The 16,647-nt window shown below is 40.6% G+C and overlaps 1 protein-coding gene across 9 annotated transcripts in view; it reads left to right on the forward strand.

Moving 5' to 3' along the window:
* JCAD (junctional cadherin 5 associated) overlaps window positions 1-16,647 on the forward strand; it is an 83,740-nt gene that overhangs the window by 35,241 nt on the left and 31,852 nt on the right. For 6 of the 9 annotated variants that reach the window (XR_011168029.1, XM_069086388.1, XM_069086387.1 and 3 more), the window contains one exon: window positions 1,832-2,172. The exons of the other annotated variants lie outside the window; for them this stretch is intronic. Coding sequence is in view for 5 of the 6 variants with exons in the window: in XM_069086388.1 (XP_068942489.1) it covers window positions 1,892-2,172 (281 nt within the window). In the remaining variant the exon portion in view is untranslated. The remainder of the gene's footprint in view (window positions 1-1,831; window positions 2,173-16,647) is intronic. 9 annotated transcript variants of the gene reach the window in all.

The following is a 16,647-nucleotide window of genomic DNA, read 5'->3' on the forward strand; positions in this document are numbered from 1 at the left end:
TCTTTCCTTCCTTCTCTTTCTTTTATCCTTTCCCCCTTTTTTTCTTTCTCTTTTTTCTTTGTCTTTCTCCTTTTCTCCTTCCCTGCCTTCCTCCTCACCCCCCTTTCTTTCATATAGTATGTCTTGCCTCTAGAAAATTTACTCTAGAAGCTACTGCTATTGCTAAACTGATATAATCATACACTTCTGGGGTATAGACCTAGACTTTGGTTTTAAGATGTAGTACAATTCCCCCTGATCCACTGGGAAGAAATTTGATTCTTAGGAGTTTCCCAGTGGAAAGGAGAGGGCCCAGACTGTCTAATAGTTTGGGGAAGGAGTATATTTCTGAGTGTGTGATGTTCACTGTGTTTCCTTATTATAAGCCTTAAGGCTGACATGCTATTTTCAGATGCCAGTTAACTGCCATGTGGTAGGATCCCTTGCAGTCAGAGTTTAGATATATATTTCAGAGGAGACAATCATGCCTACTTGATTAAAGATCTCACTTGGCACTCCTAGGGCAAAAGGTATCTGATGAAAGCAATGGGCTATGATGAGATTAAACAGGACATTGGCAGTTTCCCATTTTAGAAACTATAAAGCTGTAATTTAAACTTTAAACTCTGCCTTTATTTTGTTCTTTTTCCTTATGACTGTGTATTAGGTGGGTAGGCCAAGGAGAATCAGGATGAGGATTTAACCCTACCTGTTAACCATCTGATTTCTTCAGATATATTTAAGACTGGCCTCCTCCCAGACTCCCACCAGTCCTTTTGTCCTACCTGCTTAACTCCAAGGTCTATAGTTTTATAGATTGCTCTGATCATTCATTCTCCACTCACAGCCACCGCCCCCGTTCAGGCTTTCACCACTGTTTACCTAGATTATTGCAGTGGTCTCCTGATTGGTTGTCCTGCCTCTCTGCATCACTGCCGAATTAATATCCCCAAAGCACAGATCCAACCATGTCGTTCCCCTCTTCATCAATCTTTAGTCACAGTTGGACATGTGGTAGCTTGACCCTTAACCTAGTGATATCATGTCGGTCCTCTTTGAGAATGAAGGACCACAACCAAATCTTGGGTGGCTTCTGATTGCCTTTAGGATAAAAGGCAAACTCCTGTGTTTGCTGTTTAAAACTCTTTATGATGCACTTCCAGGTTCCCTTTCCAGGTTTATTGTACATAACTCCCCTGATACTCTACATCCCAGCCAACTGGACTGTTTTATATCTGATCTCTTGTCTTGCATAAAAGCATTTTTGCACGGACCATCTTCTGTGACTGGAATGCTCTCTCTCCTCACCTTTGCCTCTTGGAATCCCTAGCTTCCTTCAAAGCTCTGCCCACATGCCACCTTTGACAGGAAATTTATCTATCCTCATCCCTTTCCCAGTTACTAGTACTTGCCTCCCCAGAAATTACTTTGTTTTTTCGTGGTCCATATTTTGTATGTAATTTTCTGTCAATGTGTTGTTTCCTGCCATTGAGAGCAAGAGAGTTTCATTTTGTCTTGGTGTTCCCATGTCTAGTACCCAAGAGGGGCTGTCTTAATAAATGTTTATTGGACAACTATCACAACTATGATTTTCGAAGAATTGTTCAATGCAATATGGCAAATCAGCACCTACGATATATCTGTTCTCCTTGGCTGAACACAATTGGGAGTAGTCTTGAGTAGACCAATCTATAGTTCATCCTTTGCACCCATATTTTGTTCTATTGCTTAATCTATGGCATGGTTTTCAATTGCAATAGGTAGAGGGATGTCATGGGGTCAGATACAACTCAGCATTTCATGTGGGAAGAAAGACTCCTTGCAAACGGAGTTTTTTTATCTTTCCTCTCAGTGACGGATCCTGCCCGAGAGAGGTTTCCAATGGCTGAGCTTTGACAGACACCAATGCACCATGTACAGTGTGGAGGATCTCCTAATTTCACATGGATACAAATTGTCACGAAATCCTCCAGCACCCCATGAGGATAGATATGATGGATATCAGCAGGAGAGTTCAGAGAGTAGAGCTGGTCATGGAACGTTGAATGGGTATGAAGCAGACCCTACAGCCTTTGCTTATAATAAGAAATCACTGGGAAAAGGATATTTGAGTGACAATGAGAACAGTGGAGCAGTACCGGGGAGCCACAGAGACCCCCCAAGTTCATCTGCTTTCCATCATTCTGAGGAGGGGTAAGTGTCAATGTCATCCAATTGCTTTCTTTTTGACTTCGGGGATTTTTCTTTGTCGTAGAAGACCTCTATCTAATGCTTAGCTAGAGGTTGCGGTCACACACCAAGAATAAGGGAGACCAGATGGACAATTTGAACACTGTGCTGCTATTTGCAAAACATTGAAAGGATCAGAGAAAGGCCTCCAGTGCCCTGACTACATCCTCTATGCTAAACTTAGAGGAAGATTTGTTTTTTTAACTGGACTTGTGGTTTTATTAGAATAGTGAACTCCATGGAGAGAATCTCATTCTATCAATGCAGGTTGGCACTGCCCTGCTGATTGTTGTCAGTGGCCCAGGGGCACCACCAAGAAGTTAAGTGCCTTGTCTATAGTCACAGAGCCAGTATATGTCAGAGGTGAGACTTCCTGTATCAGAGACTGGTCCCCTATCCACTCTGCTTCTGCAAATACAGAAAGATACAGATGAAAATTGTATGGAATGAGAAGATGTGGCCACATTGTGGCCTGGATCAGTGGAGGGAACACCTTAGTTTCATGTTTATTGGCTTCGAAAATAAAAACAAGTCTATTCTTTATTTGATTATACTTAAATTTCTTTTTTACTTTCTTGAATTAACTCAGACAAGATCATGAAATCATGATAGATAAAGATCTGGAAAGAACTTCAGTAGCCATCTAGTCCAAGCCCGACTCCAGACCTGGCACTGTCCACTGCACCATGTAGCTGCCACTGGTTTGGACTCATCTTTGAGGGTTCAGATCCAGCCTCAGACACTTATTATCTGTGTGACCCCGGGCAAGTCACTTAACCCTGTTTGCCTCAGTTTCTCATCTGTAAAATGGACTGGAAAAGGAAATGGCAAACCACTCTGGCATCTTTGCCAAGAAACCCCAAATGGGGTTACAAAAAGTCAGACATGAGTGAAACAACAGAACAACAGCAATCCAAGTCCATCATTTCATACGTGACATTGTGAACTAGGGAGGTTTGGTAATTTGCTCAAGGTCACTTGGATAATAAATAACAGGGTCAGGATTCAAACTCAGGTTTTCCCAGATCTAGGGCTCTCTCTGCTACATCTTACTAGTTCTATTGGCTCCCAGTTCATCGTGTTTCCTGCACGTGCACTGGGTTCCATGGAGGTTAGTGGGTAGCGGTGATGATGATGGTGGTGGTAGCATCCAAATGAAAGGAGCTTTCTCACTCAGGAAAGTGGAGATAAAGGTCAAGGGACCAAGGAGAAGAGAAGATTGAGACTGTTTACCATAAAGGTGGCAAGAGAAAGGACCTTGTAAATATTGATTAAAATAGTTCCAGTTCAGCGGAAGCCCATGGCGTCACATCATAAAAGTTTGTTTGTGCTAAACTACTGCATTGTAAAGTAGGAAAGGTACACGCTGGAATGGGAATAGATTGGGTAGGAAGGGTTCTGAGTACATGGCACGTATTATATAATTGTGTGGGATAGGTTATAAGTGAACAAAGGAAAAGAAAGGGGGAGGGGGAGGGGGAGGGACTGCTTAAATAGAAGCCACCAAAAAAGGTCATTTTTTTCAAGCTAAACAGGAATACACTAACTTTCTGCTCCTGGCTGATGAAATGTGTCACCTTTTGCCGAGGGCTTGGTACGGATTTGATGTGTAATGGCTGTGGAGGCAAGAATGTGGTGTGTTTAGCTCTAGAGACTGATTTTAAACTCTTCTATTAGAACAAAAAACATTAATTTTCTTTTTCAGCACAGTATAGTTCAGCATCTTCAAGCTCATTAAAAACACATCTATGTTTCAAAGCCAGAACCATTTCTGCCTCCTTGTTAGTTGGTGTCAGAATGACCTGTTTCAGGGGGAGAACCTGTGGAACTTCCTTATGTATAAATTTCTGGAGTTCCAAACTTCTTTCAGTGCCTGCTCCCCTCTTTCTGCTCTGCCCTCTTTGCCAGCTACTTTCCCTAGAAAAATGTTCATTGTTGGGTTAATGAAGAAAGCAAGGATTATATAAAGAGGCAGCAGGAGCCCTGGAGATAGTCAAAATAAATAAGGGAATGGAAAGAGAGCACCTGGTTACCCTAAGTGAGTACAAGTTCCCTGGGGCAGGTGAGTTACATCCCAGTGAGCAGATTGAGAGGTGTGGCTTCAGAGGCAGTGTCAAAAAGTTTTGAAACACCTGGAAAAAAGGGAGAGATGCTACAAGGCTGGAGAAGAACAATTGTCCCAATTTCCGAAAGAGGAAAGAAAGCAATTTGCCAAGTATTGACTGGTGAGCTAAACTTCAGTACTTAGGATAAAATTCATGAATGTAATTACTAAAGAGATGATTTCCAAGTATCTAGAATGGGAGGCCCTACTGGGCTTAGTCAAGAATACATAATAACTGTCCAACCTGTTCTTTCATTGGAAATGTTACTAGACTCGAGGGAGTGCTACAGATGCAGTTTACCTAGGTTTTTGTAAAACATTTTCACCAAGTCTCATGCCTTCCTTTGAACAGGATGTAAAGATAAGGGCTAGATAATGGTGTAGTCAGGTGGATTTTGAATTGGCCAAATGACCAGATCCAAAGTTAATAACTGCTTCTAGTCATCTTGGAGGGAGGTCTCTGACTGAGTGCCCTGTGGAACTGGTTTTGCCCTGGGCTGTTGGATGCTTACCTGGGTGGCCTTTCTGAAGATTTAGATGATATATTTATCAATTTTACATGTGATGCAAAACTGGAAAAAATGTTTAGTGAGGTGAGCAAAGTCAAGATTGCTAAAGATTGACAAGCTGGAATGCTGGATGAAATTGATTAAGATGGAAATTGGTAGAAATGTCAAGTCATATACTTAGGTTCAAAAATCAAATTTATACTATAAGATGAAGGAATCATGGCTAAATAACAGTTCCTATGGAAGAAAAGGTAGACCTCTATTTAATGAAATGCAAGCATTGAACCTTCATGTGATGTGATGGCAACTAAAAAGCTAACGTTAACCTAAACTGCATAAGGAGAGGCATCATGATAGAACAAGAGAGGTGAGAGTGGCCCGCCCAGATCCAACCACTTGGGGAACATTGTGTTCTGTTTGAGGCACCACAATATGAGAACATCACTGACAAACTGGAAAGTGTCTAGGCAACCAGGATAGTGATGGGTCATGTGACCATGTCATTCAAGGAGAAGTTGAAGGACAAGGGAATGTTTAGCCTCTAGAAAAGAAGAGCAGGGAGGGGGCAGAGGGGTCCAAGAAAGGCATGGGTAAGGCATGACAACTGTCTTCAAATGTTTATGGAGTTCTTCATGAAGAGGTGGAATTAAAGTTGTTCTGTTTGGCCCCAAAGGGTAGACTAAGAACAATGAGTGAAAATTATAGACAGATTTAGGTTTAAGATATGAAAATAAGAGTTCTTAATTAGTTCAATCAGCTGCTTCAAGGGGAGGTGGGCTTCCCAACAAGAGAAATTCCCAAAAAGCAGGGTCTAAGTGGCTCCTTGACAAGGGTATTTATTGATAGAATTCTTGTGTAAATAAGGGTTGGACAACCTGGCCTTTGTAACAGTTTTGGGTTGCCATTTTACTCTCTGTGTGACCTCATCCTGGTCTTATCTACTTTCTGAGATTTAATTTCATCATTTGTAAAATGGGGATGATATTTGAATGGCATACCTCACTGGATATGGAAAGACCCAATGAGCTAAGTTGTGTAACTGTCATAATTGAACAATGTTATGTAATTTAGGCTACTCAAATTCTGAGGTGTAGTCTTTTTTTTTAATTTATTTTTTTATTTTTATTTTTTTTAAGTAACTTGCTCAAGGTTACACGGCCAGTTATTTTGTGTGGGTGTTAAGTATCTGAGGCTGGAATCGATCCCGAGTCTTCTGACTCAGGCTGGTGCTCTTACTCACTTCACCACCTGGCTGCCCCATGAGATGTAGTCTTACCCCTCACTCCTGCACACATTTTGTTCCATGCTTTCAAAGCATGATTCACTCTGATGCCTAGGCCACGTGATGTGGGCCTCTGGACTTGCTGAACCTCTGTCACCTTCTTGAGGATTCCAGCTCTTTGGCTGATTCAAGAGATCTTTGTCTTAAGTGTTTGTACTTTCATCTTTACCACTTTCTAAACTCCCCTATCACTGACCCCTAGCCTCCTAGTCCTTTTACACCTGAGAGAATCATTGAAATGTTTATTATCTGGTCATCTTTCTCTTCCCCCTATTTATAGAACTTTAAGGTTTTCAGGGCAGCTAGGTGGCCTAGTAGATAGAGCATTGGGCCTGGAGTCAGGAAGATCTAAGTTCATATCTGACCTCAGACACTTACTAGCTGTGTGAGCCTGGCTAAATCACTTCACCCCCTTTACCTCAGTTTCCTCATCTGTAAAATGAAAGCTGGAGAGGGAAATGGCAAGCCATTCCAGTATCTTTGCCATGGAAACCTCAAAAATAAGGTCAAGAAGAGTCAGACACGACTGAACAACAACAAAAGGTTTACAAAGTGATTTCTATACATTAACTCATTTAGTCTAACCTCATCGTTTTTCAGATAAGGTTACTTGGTCAAAGAGAATGAGTGACTTTTTCTTCTCATGCTCTTTTCACTTGTGGATGGTATCTAGGTGATATAATGGAGAGAGCGCTGTACTTGCAGTCAGGAAGATCTGAGGGCAAAGGTGGCCACAGACCCTATTGTAAAAACAAACAAATAAGCCCCCCAGCCAAAAGCAAACCCAACACCAACAAAAAAACAGAGCACAATAGGATAAAACAAACAAAAAACCACCCACAGAGGAGAGAGTATCCAGAAGGTGCAATGGTGAAGAAAGTTCAAGAAAGATGAGTGAAGAAAAGTCATCAAATGTTAGAATTTGGAGATTGTTGATAATTTGGGTCACCCAGTTACTGGGGGATCACATACCCAGGGCAAGTTGCTTCATCGCTGCCTTATTTTCTTCCAGTCAAATGGAGGGAAAGCGTCTACCTCCCAGGGTTGTTGTGAGGATCAAATAAAATGATGCTGGCAAAGTGCTTTGTAAACCTTTGGGTTGTTCATTTATTTTTCCATCACAGTCAACTCTTCTTTGTGATGCCATTTAGGTTTTTGGCAAAGATACTGGAGTGGTTTGCCATTTCCTTCTCCAGCTCATTTGAAAGATGAAGAAATTGAGGCAAACAGGCTTAAGTGACTTGCCCAGGGTCACACAGCTAAAATGTCTGAAGCTGGATTTTAACTCAAGAAAATGAGTCTTTCTAACTCCAGGCAGGGCACTCTATCTACTGTACCTCCTAGCTGCTCTTTGTAAACCTTAAAGTGCTATAAAAATGGTAGCTATTGCCATTATTATCATTGTGGCTGCATTGATAAGTCAGAGTCTCGCTGGCAGACTTTGGATTCAAACCCAAGTCCTCTGGAACTTCTGATTCAGTCAGATCAGATGGCTTAGTGGGTAGAGTCATGGACTTGGAATCAGATAGAGCTAGAACAAGATCCCACTTACTAGCTATGACGTAGACAAGTCACATTGAAACTCTGTAAGCCTCATTTTCTGTGTCTATAAAATGGGAATAATTGTAGCACTTTACCCCACAGCCCTGGTGCATACTTGATAAATGCTTGTTGATTGATTGATTATAAAGATTAAAAGAGAAAAGGCATGGAAGCATTTAATATACCTTAGAGCGCTATGTAAATATTAGTAGCAGTTGTTATACCATATGGCCTCTTGCTGGCTCCCAGACCTGTGAGGCTGCTTGAGTCCTGGGTTCAGAGATCTGTTATCTGTGATCATTCCTTGTTTTCCCCATATCAGGTTGTTATATCAATTCACTTTCACAACCAAACTTCTGTGAAAAACATCCACTTGTGTTGCCTTACTTCTCCTGTCTCTTCCTTCTCACCCCATTCTGATCTGGCTTATGACCTCATCATTGAGCTGAAACAACTCTCCAAAATCATTGATCATGTCTTAATTTTAAAATTTGATGGCCTTTTGACTTTTTCTCACTCTTTCTTGTCCTCTCTTCTTCACCAGGTAATCCTGTTGACTACTACTCCTGAATACTCTCTCCTTTATGGTCTTTTGTTTTTTTGCTTATTTGTTTTAGTGATGGTTCTTTTCTGGTTCTCTTCCCTTCAGTCTCCCTTTAGTCCTAGACCCAAGGCTTTCTTCTGGGTCCTTTTTCCCCCCTCTAATATATATATATATATATATATATATATACCTTATTGCTTAGTGATCTCACAGCTCCCATGGCTTCAAGTGTCATACATATATCATTAAATGTCATATCAAAACACCTTGGTCATCATCTCTCAGAACCCAATGGAGACAGCCCAGAACACTGAACCCAAGAGCCTTGGGAATAGCAGTGCTTCCAGTCCAGTGCCCTCATCCTGGGCAGCACAGCCCTAGAGAAACAGCCTGGCATCTGCTCCTGTAGGTGCTATAGTCACAGCTACCAAAGATCCAGAAAACAAAGTTCTTAGCGCCAAAGTCCTTGATGCTGTCAAATGATTCAGCAACAGAAACTTAAAATGGATGTGACATTAAAGAAAAAGCATTAACATCTGCTTTGCTGTTCCACACTAAAGACTATGGGAAGTTTTCGTCTGTTTTACAGATGAAATTTTTCATATATGTGATCTCCCCTATTAGAACATGAGCCCATGAAGGCAGAGACTGTCTTTTCTCTTTGTATCCTTAGCACTTGGCACAGTGCTTCACATCTAATGAGTGCTTAATAAATGTTTTTTTGTTTCCCATTGATCTATTGATTCATTCATTTATTCTGAGTAGATAGGGAGGTTAAGTGACTTGCCTACATTCACTTGGGATTTGAACTCAAGTCTTCAGACTACAGAATAGTGTTCTCTGCTCAGTATCATGTTGCCCTTCTGTGACCCAAAACCAGAGAGATAGACAGGAGTGGGTGCTTGCCAGAACATGTGAGTGGGGAGTGAGGGGTTACCGTATACACTTTCCCTCCTGATTTGATTAATAAGTTTAATAAGTGTTTATGGCAAGGCACTATAACAAGACAAAAATCCACAATCATCCCTGCCCTCAAAGAACTTGCATTCTCCTGAGAAAGAAACATGTCCACAGATAAGTCAATACAAAATGTATGTAAAGTAATTGCGGGGTGGGGCAGGGACTAATAAAGAGGAAGATCTAGAAAAACTTCATGTAGGAAGTATCGCTTGAACTCAGCCTTGAAAGGATGCTCAGTATTCTAGAATTAAGAGGTCAAAAGGAAGAACATTACAGGCATGAAGTTCAGCTTATGCAAAGGCAAGGAGGTGGGAAATGGAAGACTGTGTATAGAGATCACCAATGGCCCCATGGGTGACAAGGTTGACACCTCTGGTCCAGGTGACAAATAATGAAATTCTGAACTAAGGTGATGGCTGTGCAAAGAAGGAGAGGACTTGGCCATTGATTAAATATAAGGGATATACAAGAGTTGAGGATTTAGGTAATTAGAAGGATAATGGAGGTTTCCATAGAGACATATATGGGACATCAAAGAAGAAAAGTCCAGGGTGAGAAAATATGCCAGGCATGTAGAACTGAGTCATCAGATCGGTGGAAATTGAACTCAATGGAGCTGATGAGATCACTAAGATAGAAGTTATAGAAGAAAGAAAAGAAGAGGACCTAGGATAGAACCAATATTGTCCATGGGGCTTTCTTGGCAGAGATCTCACTGGAGGGGTTAGCTATTTTCTTTTCTAGTGGATTAAGGTAAATAGAGGTAAAGTGACTTGGCCAGGGTCACACAGCAAGTGTCTGAGGTTGGATTTGAACTCAGGTTTTCCTAACTCCAGGTCCAGTGCTCTATCCACTGAGCCACCTAGCTGCTTCCTTCTCTTTTAAACTAGCTTACCATGAGAAAACTGGAAAGATTTATATGAACTGATACAAAGTGAAATGAGCAGAACCAGAGGAACACTGTACACAGTAACAGCAACATTGTACAATGAACTCAACTATTCTCAACAATACAATGATCCAAGATAATCTCAAAAGACTCATGATGAAAAATACTGTCCATCTCCAGAGAAAGAATTGATGTTCTCTGAATATAGACTGAAGCACCCTATTTTTCACTTTCATTTTTTTTGGGGGGGGAAACTTCTTGCATAGAATGACTAATAAGGAAATATTCTACATGATTGCACATATTTAACCTATATCAGATTGCTTACAGTCTCAGGGAGGGGTGAGGGCTTAAATTTTGGAACTCAAAACTTTAAAAAACAACATGACAAATGTTAAAAATTGTTTTTACATGTAATTGGGGGAAATAAAAATTATTAAAAATAAACTAGCTTACCATAATTTCTCTTTTTTTCATATTCACAAAGTCACTTGAAGAAGATTTCCCTATTTCTGTGAATAGGGACTAGACTTATGATTTATTGGTATAGGGCAGTAGTACTGAGCTTGAATAAAAATGGGAGTGACTAAACCTTCCATAAAGATCCCTGCAGGCTGCATAACTGACTTAATTGAAAATATAATATTATTTATGTTTTAAATATTTCATAATTGCATTTTAATCTGGTTTAGACTGTACTTTGGAGTGTTGCAGGCCACATACATGTGGTCTGTGTCTTTGATACCTCTGGTATGGGAAACACTGAGATGAAGAAATTCCCTCTACCAGTGTTTGTCAGGACCCCTGCCTCAGCTTATATATAGTCTTAGATGTGCCTGAAATATTGAGAAGTTAAGGAACTTTGCCATAGTCACACAATCAGTGTATACCAAAAGTTAGACTTGAATTCAGCAAAAGTCAATTTGCTAAAGAAAAGTTCCCTTTGTCCAGACTCTTCTTCCTCAGCCATTTAGGATTCTATTTCTGTGAAAAGAGCAGCTAGGTGGTGGAGTGGTTAGGGTGCTGGACCTGATATCAAGAAGACTATTCTTCCTGATTTCAAATCTGGCCTCAGACACTTACTAGCTGTGTGACCCTGAGCAAGTCACTTAACTCTCTTTGCCTCAGTTTCCTTATCTATAAAATGAGTTGGAGAAGGAAATGGCAAACCACTCCACTATCCAAGAAAACCTCATATAGGGTCATGAAGAGTCAGACATGGCTGAAAACTGAACAACAAAAATTAAGATTATGCTGTATTCAATTGACCTTTCTCCGTGTCCTGTTGACTTTTCCCCACAATTAATCATTCAAATATGAATACAGTTACTGTTTATTCATAGCTATATCCCTCTCCTTGTGATTCAGAAGAGTTAATGATGATGACCACTTGAATAGGGTCCTATGAAAAGAATTCTGATATGCACAAATGAGGCTAAGTTTCTGGGACCCATATTCCTTTTTCCTTCTTTAAGGTTATTATCTTTAGAGCAGCAGTTCCATATTCAAAGACCAATTGCTACAAATAGTAATGATCATTTAAAAATTTAAGTTTAGCACATACACAGGGTTGATATATTATCCTTTTAATAAATGTATGATTAGAGAAATAAGATGAACTGGTCACATGGCAAGAGCTAGGAAGATCTGATGCAAGTCCCACATGCTCTATTGGTATCTTTGTGATGTCATTAGAAAACAGGTTGGCAAACTATGGCCTGCAGGTCAAATTCAGTGCAGCACTTGTTTTTATATAGTGAGAGGCCTAACACACAACACATACATATGTCTATATAATGTATTATATGTGTGTGTATACACACTTATATGTTTTATACTTTAAAATAAAGTTTTATTATATTGAAAAAATGTAAAAACCATTTTTAGCTCACAGGCTGGGACATAGTTTGCTGAGCCCTACACTGGAAATGAGGAAGATCCCTAGCACATTGCCTGGGACTTTATGTGATGAGTTTATGGGAGAACATGAATCAGAGTCACTCAGGTTAGACCAGATATGGATGGATTGCCCTCCATATTCCTGGAGGAAATAACCACAGGTCTGTGGGTGTGTGTTCCATCAAGGTTTGATGCTTTATTGAGACTTGAAGAAGATTGTAGCTTCTCAAGGACTGTGCCAGCACAATCCAAACTCTGAATAGGTCCCACCAAACAGAAAAGGCTTTGTGTACAGGTGGACCAACTTAGCTAAGTTTGGGGATATTTCTCTCCAGACTGGCCATAAAACTGTGAGTTCTTCAGTCACAGCAGCTCTCTCTAGATTCTTGAATTTTAAATTCATGAAATGTTGAAATTTGTTTCTGTGTGCATACCTGCACAACCACACAAAGTTAATTCAAATATAATAGTCATAGCTAATGTTTCTGTGGTAGCACTTTAGGGTTTGCCAAGGATTATATACATATACATAAACATATACATATATGTATATGTGTGTATGTAGGTATGTGCTACCTTCCCTGGCTTCCTTTAAATCCCAACTAAAGTCCTCTCTTCTACAGGAAACCTCCCCTAAACCCTCTTAGTTCTGGTACCTTCCCTCTGTTTATTACTTTCTATTTATCTCTTTATCGTGTATAGAGCTTGTTTGAACATTTTTGTTTGCTTATTGTCTTCCCCATCAGGCTGTGAGCTCCTTGGGGGGTAAGAACTTTCTTTTTCTTCTTTTTGTATTCCTGGAACTTAGCAAATTGGCTGGCATATAGTAGAAGCTTAATAAATGTTGATCAACTGACTGACATGCCCCAGGGTCCCACAACTAGCAAGTGTCTAAGGCATGATTTAAACACAGGTCTTCTTGACTCCAAGTCTGGTACTCTATGCTAAATAACTACCCAAGAAGATCCAGAAGGCCTGTAACCTTTTGAAAAGGTTGCTATCTGACTATCTATAAGTTTAAGTAACACTGAGCCCCTGTTAGATGAAGAGAATGATAACTGTGCTGTGAGAAGTTGGAAAACATAGTCCCTACCTGCAAGGAACCTAGATAATGTGCTGGTAGAGAGAAGGCAGGAAAACTTGACCTTTAGCTGGGTGCCGGCTAGCCCTTATGAATGTGATGTTCCATAGTTCTGCTTCTGGGCTCCCTTCCCCAGCTCTTACCAAATAACCTGTGAAAGAAGATGGCAGAGAAAAGGCAGGGATTTTCATGAGCTCTCCCAAACTCCCCTTCAAATAACTTTAAGTTATGCCTCAAAAGAAATTTTGGAGTGGCAGAACCCACAACAGGATGAAGCAAAACAATGTTCCAACCTGAGACAACTAAGAAGGTTGACAGAAAAGATTTGTCATAGGGGTGAGAATGTAGCAGGTAGCCCGTAAGGCAAATCAATATATATCTTAATGAAACATGAATCGAGTCCCCAGGAATTTATTAAGCATCTGTTACTACATGCCAAGCACTCTGATAAATACTAGGAATATAAAGAGAGGCAAAAGCCTTCCTTGTCCTCAGGGAGCTTACAGTCTAATGGGACACAACTATGTACAGATAAGACCTAGAGAGGATAAATTGGAAACCATCTCAAAGGAAATACACTACCATGAAGGGGCACCAGAAAAGGCTTTTTGTAGAATTGTAGGACTTGGATTGAAGCTTAAAAAAAGCCAGGAGGCAGAGATGAAGAGGGAAAGAATTCCATTTCTTGGGGTACAGCTAGAGAAAATGCTTGGAGTCAAGAGATGCATTGTAGGAGCAGCCAGGTAGCACAGAGAGTAAGAGCACCAGCTCCAGTGTCGGAATGACCTGGAGATCGAATCCTGGGCTCAGACACTTAGCACCCACCCAGAAACACCTGGCCACGTAACCTTGAGCAAGTTACTTAACCCCAATTGCTTAGGGGCGGCCAGGTGGCTCAGCGAGTAAGAGCACCGGCTCTAGTGTCAGGATGACCTGGATCAAATCCGGGCTCAGATAGTCAGCACCCACCTAGAAATAACTGGCTGTGTCACCTTGAGCAAGTTACTTAACCCTGATTGCTTAAAAAAAAAAAGAGAGAGAGAGATTCATTGTATTGTGAGGAATAGTAACAGGGCTAGTCCCCAGGTGATAGATTATATGGCATATGAAGATTAGACAGGAAGGAGGCTAATTCTTTTGGGAGAAAATCCCATAAGGTAATCCCAAACCATATGTTAATAATTTCTAGATTAGGAAATGTTTTTAATTAGCCATGCTACTCTGGTGTTTGCTTTATCTGGGGGAAATGAATGCTAGCCTGTTAACCCACTGCTATAATTTTATGATCATAGAAGTGTCATGTTTTCCAGGTGAGGGAAATGGAAAGGGTATTATTGGTATCATTGGGGCCAGTCTGGAGTGTCCATTGTGAAGAGGAATATTGATCAGTGAGGGCATAATGAAATATTTGTAGATTATTCTTAGTATGGTCCCCAGGGTTGGTTACTGAGAATTTCTGTAAGGCTATTTATGACCCCTTTGTTCCCTTGCATTAAAGTCTAGAAGTTGAAAAGACTTTGGCATGTTAATAGCTCCCCACTTTCACAAACCATTGGGGAAGTTGATTACTATTGATTTTCTTAAATTGTTGTTGATAACCATGACACAAGGACTGAGAAAGGGGTGATGAAATTGGCTATTGTCTTTTCAGAGCCATGAGCAGCCTAGAGAAAAGCATACTATTGGAAAAGATATCACGGGAGTCCTTGAGAGGCACTGTGGCTTAGAGGGTAAAGGGCTAACCTTGGAATCAGAAAGATCTACCCTCAGATCCAACCTCTGATACATCCTGGCTGTGTAACAATAAGTACATCAAATCCCTTCTCCTCTCTGTGCTCTGGACAATTCCCCAAAACTGTGAATTAGAGGAAAGTTATGGGTCTGCATTAGTACAGGAAGTTTCCACACAAGGAGTTTCTCATACCCAAGAAATTGCTGATCTGGTCTACATGCAGCACTCCCTCTTCCAAATGGACAACCTTTTATGAAAGGAATTCTGGTTTTCATGACCTCTAAGTCCAGTATGTATCAACAGTGTGATGTGGCAGCCAAGAAAATGAATTCAGTCTTGGGTTTCATGAAGAAAAGCCTGTCTCCTCTGTGTTATGTTGGCAATTGGCAGTGTCTAGAGGAAGGCAATGTGAATGGTGACAGGGCTTGAGTTCATAAAATATGAGAGTCAGTAGAAAGAAATGGGGAATGATTATCCTGAGGAAGGGAGCATATGAGAGTCACATGTCCAGAGTGGCACACAGTAGTTACCTAATAAATATTTGGTGCTTGATTATCAAGTGGGATCCTTTGATTTTCAAGTGGGATCCTTGATTATCAAATGGGATCCTTTGATCCTGTGATCCTTTGATTTTTCAGTGTGCCATATCATTGTCAAGCACAAATCAGTATATAGTGGAGGGTATTGAGTGATATCAGGTTCCTTGCCTTCCAAGGAGGGACTAGTAGTTGAGGAAAGGATAGTAATAGAAGGTATATATTCATAACCTCTGCAAGTTGGGCACAGATCTGCGTGGAATTTGAAGAGTGTGTTTGGAATTCTACTCATTATAATTATTTGAATATAATATAGCCATATTAATTTTAACTATTTGAATATTAAAATTAATTTAGTTTGCTATCAAGTGTAGAGGGTTTTGTTCATGTATTTGAGCTGAAAATTTATAATCATAGGAAATGTTACCATAACTTAGCACAGTAGAAATTTACAGGTTCTTAGAATCATATCAGGGTAGTTAAGTGGCACAGTAAATAGAGTGCTGGTCTAAAGTCGGGAAGACTCAACTTCTTGAGTTCAAATCTGACCTCAGACACTTTCTAGCTGTGTGACTCTGGGCAAGTCACTTAACCCTGTTTGCCTCAGTTTCCCCTCTATAAAATTAACTGAAGAAGGAATGGCAAACCACTCCAGCATTTTGCCAAGGAAACCTTAAATGGGGTGACAAAGAATCGGACACAACTGGACAGCACCATCAGGAATCATATAGTCACCAGAGATGGAAGGGACCTCAGAGGTCATCTTGGTCATCCCTTTCATTTTATAGTGGGTAGGAACCTGAAGGCCAGAGAGTCAAAGCAACTTGAGCTTCAATAATAGCTAATGACAATAGCTAACATATGTACCTACTATGTGCCAGGCCAGGCACTGTGCTAAGCACTGTACAATTATTCTCTCGTTTGATCCTCACAACAACCCTCTATTTTATTTGAGGGAGAATTTAAATGACTTCTCAAGGTCAAAGAAGTAGAAAGTGTATACTTCCAGCCCAGCTGTCCTGACTCCCAGCTCTGTGATCTTTTTCATGGGAGGTTTCAGTTGCGGAAGCCTTGCCTTTTTTTTCCTGCTATAATAATGGTCCCTCCACAAACCCCCTTCAGGAATTCCGGTAAAGATTTTTGTTGTTTCGTCACTGCTGTAACTTGTAATTAACCATAGTCTGTGCTTCTGTGTCCCCAGTAAGAATGGTGGCTGATTAGAGACTTCCCTCTCCTGTGATACAGTGGTTTGGGGGGCCATCATCTTGGGAGGCCTGCAGAAGATCAGTGAGCCAGCACACCCTCCAGACAGGGCTACTGCACATAGAAAACACTTCATTTTGAGAGGCTTGTTTGTGTTT

Source organism: Petaurus breviceps, unplaced genomic scaffold, assembly GCF_028583685.1.
Source record: "Petaurus breviceps papuanus isolate PSGF00001 unplaced genomic scaffold, PetGlider_PUasm1.0 178, whole genome shotgun sequence".
Taxonomy (NCBI): Eukaryota; Metazoa; Chordata; class Mammalia; order Diprotodontia; family Petauridae; genus Petaurus; species Petaurus breviceps.